We start from the raw sequence: 8,051 nt of genomic DNA, 5'->3' as shown, positions 1-8,051 counted from the left end.
ACATATATATATATATAGATATATATATATATATATATATATATATATAAGTATAAGTATGCAAGCATGTAATGCGTTATGCGTAGGCCTGTAAGCCACGCTGTAACCAATCTTAATTAAATGATATAGCCTATATGTATATATAGACCATACCTTCAAGTAATTAAGTCAGAACATATGCAATAATATTAATTAATGAGTTTAAAAGAAGCAGTGCAGAATAAACGCTATAAGGACCTTTAAATCATACATGTACGCCTCTAAGGCATAATGAATCATGCGTAGCCCTATAAATGCAATTACCGCATGTTAATATTTTATGCCGTCAATTCAAAGACGCGCTCAAGAATACTTAGCCTCGCTATTTACGGGCAAATGCTGTGAACGGGCGATGCATGTCGCCTTTTCCCACCAGAAGAGGGCAATCCGATGCATTGCACTTGCAAAAGAAGGTTAAGCAATGACTGCACCAGTGCTGAGTGCAATCACACTCGCACACTCCTCTTAAAACCTTCTTCTGTTTTTGACATATATTCGGCGAAAGAAAAGCGCCCTGAATGTGGCTTACAGCACCAGCTCTGAGCTCCTGTGAGATCAGCAGATATCTGGAATACATCACTCATCCTGCGCACAGCTCTGTTTTTTAACAGGACATAAGAAAGGTGTTTGCATCCCTCGCTTGGCTTTCTTCATAGCTGCGCACCTTGGCGGGCGTCCGATGGTGCGCTTTTGCGCAAATCTCTCCAAACTTTCCAACCAAGTGGAGGATATTTTGAGGCGAAGGATATAGCTAATACACACACGCGTACTCTCTGGAGATGTTCTTTTAAGGACCTTCTCGTTAAGTAAACCCTTAATGTGTGTCTTTTACGCTGGAAAGAGCGCTTAGGATTTCTCCGTTGTTCACTTGGACATGTTGCGCAGCGGCGCAGCTGCGGGATTGAAATAACGCTGCCGTTGCCGGAGTTTTCCGAACCTCGCCAGCATCTCGGGCACCGCATCTTTGGGCAGGTGCTCTTTTCTGAGTGTGTTTGAAGACGGTGCCATGCGGAATCTGGAACCGCACATCGAAAGGCTGTAAAACCTGCTGGAAACGCGACATTTACGCAGAGATGGGTATGTTTCCGTTGATTTGAAATGAATCCGTGTTGTCTGTTGGCTCTCTGGAAACAGTTAGAATATGAGGTTTATCGAAACCCTAAAATCGTCTCTTAAAATAGCATTGCTGTGGGATTTATAAGTGTGTTGCATGAATGAAGCATCTTTGAGTCTGTCCTTGATAGCGTGCAACTTTCATCACGCATACCTGCATACATCATATTGAACAGAATTCGTTGACTTATATTAGATTTTGCACAAGTGTTGTGTGATCAACAGGCTGTCTTTCTATCTGCTGTTTTGCTGTCCTGATTGGATTTTATGCTCGTAGATTCGTCTAACTCACATCTGTTGGGGAGAAACTGAGCTGCCTCATATGTGTCCTTGCAGATTTCATTTGAGGAATTCTAGGCATATGCACTGCATTTTTATACTTCACTATATGGCACCCAAATAACTATGCATTTTGTGAAGGACAGGTAAAACCTGCAGTTATGCATCAAGAATGCTGTGTCAGTTCTTGCATCCTTCAAGAAGAAGAAAAAAAAACTTCATATTTTGATTGATGCTTCAGAGCAAATGATGCTGTCATAGCGGAAAGCTGTGATTTACTATTTGATTTTATGCAGTCGTTCATTTAGCTTGAAGTGCAGAGGTCTTGTTGTAGTCTCTTAACTGTTGCTTGTTTTGTTGGTCCCTTTTTTTCTGTTGAAATTTGAGAATTGAGGGAATATCGTCCCTCAGATGCCTTTAAAATCATTCTGTAATTATTGAGAGCACAGATGGTTGTCCCCATCATAAATAATAATAATCAGATTATAAATAACACCCCGCCCCCTCTCCTTTTCCAGTGATCGCCCTGTATAATGTAAGGAAAAGTCATCCATTCAAGTATGACTTAAGGAAATGGTGCTGGAAGTGTGTAAGAGTGAATAGATGAAACAAATGTGACTCTTGTGTTCAGAATATGAGTATTGTCATCATAATGGCTGGTTGTCGTAGCGTCTTTGTGGCTGTTTACTGAGCAGATGATGTAGGTGGATGTTCACTTCTGTGCCTCACAGGTGTGCTGTTCGCTCGACTCGCTCAGCTCACACTCATTCAGGTGACATTTCTAATGCTGGCTGTTTAGAATAAAGCTTCACAAAATAATAAAAGATGTAAATGTTTAGGTGAACCTTACAATGAAAAGACCAGTTCATACGTCAAAAAAACAATTATTGCATAAAGAAAATATTTTTTAGATATTTTTAAGGACATTAAAATGTATTGCATGACAATTAAGCACCCCCCATCCTATTTTCATTATCTTAATGTGCAAAAAAAAATATTGTACTGTAATACAGTAATGAAAATCATCCTGTGTGCCTGATTTTATTTTTAAAAATCAGCATAATTTAAATTTAATCCAACAATTAAAATAGCACGTTACTGTCTAAATAATATACCTTTTTATTATTATAGTAATGATGATTTTATCTAGTACAGTGGGCTAGTGATGATGCATAAAAATGTCACAATAAATAAAAAATACAATGAAAAAACGAATCAATCTATTTTATTTATTCAATAAATAATGATTACATATTAAATAATTCAGTAATTAATACAATTTATTTTTATGCTTAATTTAATTTCATACATTTTTAAATAGTTTCTATATTGTTTATTTTCCTCTAAATTTTTGGGTGAAATACGGCTTATGCATTTCTTGACAGTGAGAGATTTTTATTTAGATGGTTTTTTTTTCATGATTTTTGGTTGAAATATGGTTTATGCATTTCTTGACAGTGTGAAAATCACCTGTTCATTCATGCATTCATTAGTCTGTTCACTTCATTTATTTATTGTGGTCTATTTTTTTTTGTTTATATGTCATCTGCACTGCAAATGCATTGTGTGGAAGTTAAATGCATGCCATAATATTTAGCAGAATTTAACATGTCACGTCAGTAGCATGCAATGTTGCCGTATCTGTCACTCTATGTGACGATGAAACCATTGTCCCACGCTGGCACGCTCAAACAAGCTGTAAAGCAATATGATAATTGCACAGCATGAAGAACAACTACTTACTGTCATATTCCTGTTAAGTACCTCAGTGCGATATTACAGCGCTACAGAAAGGATAAGACCCGAAGCTAATTCCTCAATCCCCCTCCTCTCGTTCTCGCTACCTGTCTCGTGTTACCGCAGCCCACCGAAAGACGTCTGGACACATCATGTGTCCCTTATTAAACATCTAAGAGCTTTTCCAGGTAATAGTGTGGAGAGGGTGTCAAAACAGATAACTTGGGAGAGAGACAGAAAACATGTCAGCCAGTGAGAAATGACAGGAAGTAGCCGTATCTGTTTCTCGGGTTTGATTGCTTAAACTGTGAAGACAGATTCTCGATTATGACCTGTTCCGTCAGGGGAAATTAAAATGTGGGTAATGGAAATATCATTAAGTTTGATATGAGGAATATAGAAAAATCTGTAGATGTGAAGTCTCTTTTGTGACTGTAGCATGTGGGCTCCTCTTTGAATGTGATGGGATTACTTCAGAGCTGTTCAATTTTGTGTCAGATTATCTTTGTGTGAGATTAGCACTGCTGTTTTGGGATTATGCTTTTCCTGCTCACACAGAAACAAATCACAGATGGGATTAGCGCTGGAAAAGTTGGCCACTGTTACAGGGAGCTTTTCCGCAGGGCTCTGGTGATGCTGTATGTGCTTTAAAGTATGCTTGCAGTTTATTGTATGTGCTATGCAGTGAAAGAAATTGCACGAGGAAGTACATAATCAAGACATACAAATCAATCCATCTACCAAGAGGAAAATTGTGTTGTTCAGATATTGCTCTTTCATAACTTCTTACTGGAACACCATTTTGTGTTCCACAAAGAACGTTTCAGTAAACAGTTCTTAAAGAACTATTTTTCTTATTAGTGTAAAGAAGATTTTAATAATCTAAAGAACATGTTTCCCCCTACATTGTTAACAATAAAGGATCCAAAAGGGTGTTTTCGCAGGCGATGCCTTAGAAGAACCATTTTTGAAGCAGGTTTTTGTTAGTTTGAAGAACATTTTAATATTTTAAGAACCTTTTGTGGAATGGAAAGATTCCATGGATGTTCAAGGTTCTTCATGGAACCATATATGCCAATAAAGAATCTTTATTTTTAAGAGTGTATGTTTGTATGTGTAATGCTAGGTAATGCCATATGAGAAAGGAAATCAAAATGAGATCGCTGTTGTATCTCACTTATTTCACTTAGAAAGCGATGACATTAATTGGAAAGCAACTGAAACCACTTTTGATGAATGCTCATGATGATCTCCAGAGATTGCACTATTAAAAATAAAGGTTCTTTATCGGCATCAATGGTTCCATGAAGACCCTTTACCATCCATAGAACATTTCCATTGGACAAAAGGTTCTTTAGTGGAAAAAGGTTCTTTAGATTAACACTAAGAATAGAAGGTTGTTGTTTTTTTTAACTGTTCACTCAAAGGTTATTTGGGGAGCCAAAAATAGTTGTTCTTTGGCATTGCAGCAAACCCCCACTTTTTGAACCTTTATTTCTAAGAGTGAAGAACCATTTTGGGTTACCCAAAGAATCTCTCAGTGAATAGCACTCAAAAGAACCATTACTTTCTTAGTGCGAAGAACGTTTTATTAATCTAAGATAACTTTTTTGATCTAGAAAGAACCTTATATGTCCAACGGAAAGGTTCTATGTATGTTAAAGGTTCTTCATGGAACCATCAATGCCAGAGTGTAACACCTCTAGACTTTCAGATGAGATCTCAACAGAAGTCTACCATCAGAAGTCAAATAAAAGTCATCTGTGTCAATTTTTCAATGTTTTCTCTTAAAATTGATTGGGAGAGATAAAACTGACACAAATGAGTTAACAGTTAAATATAAAATTATATGTGGATAGCAGCTCAGATCATTTGACCTTGGAAGAATTTCACTGGAAATGCTTGGGTTTGACTTTTGATCGCAGACGTCTTTTATATCTTAAGATGTTGAGACATAAAAGAGACATACTTGAGATTACTGAGGTCTTTTTCTCAGCAAGAGACACTAAAAGTCTCTCTTTGCTCACCATTCCACCCCTTTGCGGTGGAGGAAAAACAATTGCGATATTAAAGGGATCTCATTTAGATTTTTCTTTCCCATGGGTATCTAGCATCCAGTCGGTGAGATTGCTTTTACCACAAGAACGGCTTTGCAGAAACTGCGGTTCTGAGAACTGGATGTGGACGTGTTTTAATGTTGGTGGCATGATGAATGAGTTTTAAGATCAAGGGCTGGTTTACACGCACTATTTGACTGTGTCTTGGCTGCCGTTCCTTTATCGTGATAAATTGGATGTAGGGAGGTGGGGGAGGCCAAGATGCACTTATGTTATCATGCATATATACGGAGAAAGACAAATTAAATGGAGGTTTTCAGGTTGGCTCTTTTTGTACTTAAAGTGTGACTCACTAGGGTGACTCCAGCCGCTACGCTGTGAGAGTTAATTAAAACTTTGAGAATTTGCATGCGAACCCTATTGGGTTGTACAGTTGCTCCTTGTGTCCTTGTGTACCTTTGCATAACTTTGTGTGATCTTGCCCAAGGTATTCTGTGTAGCTAGTAATATTGCAGAGACTAAATTGATTTACTCGTCTCTCTTTTTCTAATTAGGCTGTTCTGGCCTTCCCAAGTGACGTGTGGACAATTTTAAGGGCTAGAATGCTTTACATTAGCCTAAAAAGGGTGTTCTAGGTGGTCTGTGGGATTTTTCACATGTTAAAACCACATACAGTATTTTGGTGGTGAGATTTTCACAGTGCTGGGTAGTAACCGATTACATGTAATCTGGATTGCGTAATCAGATTCCAAAAATTAAGCACAAGTAACACAAGTTATGTAATCAGATTACTTTTCTCAAGTAACTAGTAAAGCAGTGTATTACTTTTTACTTTACAAGAAAAAAATCTGATTGACTTTATTTCAAATAAGCAACACCAGTTACTTTTTCACATTTAATGACTGGCAGCTCTCCTGTCCCCATGTTGAGAGAAATCAGGAGAAAGTGCAGAGGTGGTGTGTGCACTGTGTAAACTGTAGTGCTAGACTAAATGTGAACATGCATTTACTCATCTCACTTGCACAGAAACAGATTGAATATTCCTAAAAATGATCAAAAACAGTGAAATGCAAACCTGCAATAATTAAATATGTCAAATAACACAAATATCCCAAGCCCAGGCCAGATACAAAAAGTAACGCAAAAGTAACGTAACAAATTACTTTCCATAAAAAGTAACTACTGTAAGTAACGCAATTAGCACTGCTTGTAATTAGATTATATTGCATTTTAAAATACTTTTAATCAGACTGCAGTTACTTTTTTATTGATTACATGATTACATATTATTCACATGGCATGCAGGTAAAGAGGAATAATATTTCATATTTTTATTAAATATTTTATTTTAACTTTGTTTTATTTGTTGTAATTTACAGACAACAATGTATAAGCATTTATTATGGGTTTTCCAGTGTCAAACACCTCAGTTTCTTTAGAAAATGTACAAATCTAGTTAAGGTAATTGGTCTAATGTCTTTTTATTTTTTTATATGAGCAAATAACCTTCATTGCCTTACAATGTGAAGTTGGTCTAGAGAAGTGCATGTAGAGGTAAAGCTACTTATCGTGTCCAGTTGTAAAGTTTTTATAAGGCTCAGTGCTCAAAACAGGCTATATTGTACTGTATGAAGCATTATGTTCTCATACTTTGGATTTACAAGCAGCGGTAACATGGACTTTTACTAGGAAAACTTTTACTCTTGAGTACATTCACTGGGAAACAGGCTTTAAGTTATATAACTATAAACTTCGGCTACTTTGCACTATAACACATTTACTTCAGACTCTTCACAGGAAGATTAGGGACTGTGTTTTTCTCTCATTATTTCAAATGAATTCAAAGGCAATTTTCAATGCCACACTGAACCGATTGACCTGTAGATAACAGGTTGTTCGGCCAGCTTACGCTCTGTCTTCAAGACTATTAGATTAGCCCGTTTCATTCGATTGACCTACACAAAATGTTTCGATTAGATCTAGATCTGGAGGCTGGTAAACAGTGGTTGGGTTGGATGATTCAAATGCATTGCTGCTCACCATTGTACATTTATACAATTACTTTTATATTTACTCAATAGTTGTAATATGATTAAAGGTTCAGATGGTAAGCCTTTGTGCTGGCCACTCAAGATAAACCAATAATTTCCTGTTTTTGCTCAAAGAACAGCAGACAAAGGACTGTTATCAATTTTGGCACACCCTTAGCTCAAAAAAAAAAACTAATCTCGGCCCAAACTGAGGAAAAAGCTCAATCAGATAGCAAAGCATAAAGAGACACTGAGCCAGCCAAAGAGGAAATGGACATTTTCACTGTCCTTCATTGATTGGCAAAGATGTTTTAATTGATTCAAAATATTATGCTTTTTTTTTTCTTAAAATAGTAATTTAGTCATCTTTTTGTAGTTTATTTGCAGTATGAAACCCATATTTCTTCTAGGAAATAAAAAAGGAGAAAAACTCTGCTGGTTGCTGTTTTCCATGCAATTACAGTGAATGGGGCTGAAGCTTTCAAGACACAGAAGCACCATAAAAACATATCACAAAAGTAGACTGACTCATGCACTATATTCCAAGTCTTCTGTAGTCATTTGATAGCTTTGTGTAATGAAAAGACCTAGATTTACATCATTATTCACGAATTATCATCTTCTCCAGTGAGCTGTTAACCTCTACGAGGCTCATTGAGTCAGTTAGTTGAGCTTAAGAACCAGTCCAATTTGTGAACGAATCATCTGAATCCCGAATTATTCAGATCATTCAGTTGTGAAGTGGATTAATCGATTCATCAGACTCGAAAGAATAATTCGCTTATGAACGGGGGGG

The 8,051-nt window shown here is 36.7% G+C and overlaps 1 protein-coding gene across 2 annotated transcripts in view; it reads left to right on the top strand.

Moving 5' to 3' along the window:
- Positions 1-491: 491 nt before the first annotated feature.
- The window catches only part of LOC107552197 (leucine-rich repeat transmembrane neuronal protein 4-like), a 139,926-nt gene continuing 132,366 nt past the window's right edge, over positions 492-8,051 (top strand). For both annotated transcript variants that reach the window (XM_016234043.1, XM_016234044.1), the window contains exon 1: positions 492-1,116. In XM_016234043.1, coding sequence (XP_016089529.1) covers positions 1,113-1,116 — 4 coding nt within the window. In that variant the 5' untranslated portion in view covers positions 492-1,112. The remainder of the gene's footprint in view (positions 1,117-8,051) is intronic.

Source organism: Sinocyclocheilus grahami, unplaced genomic scaffold (assembly GCF_001515645.1).
Source record: "Sinocyclocheilus grahami isolate Dianchi unplaced genomic scaffold, SAMN03320097.WGS_v1.1 scaffold442.1, whole genome shotgun sequence".
NCBI lineage: Eukaryota > Metazoa > Chordata > Actinopteri > Cypriniformes > Cyprinidae > Sinocyclocheilus > Sinocyclocheilus grahami.
This window is presented reverse-complemented; position numbering and strand designations above follow the sequence as displayed.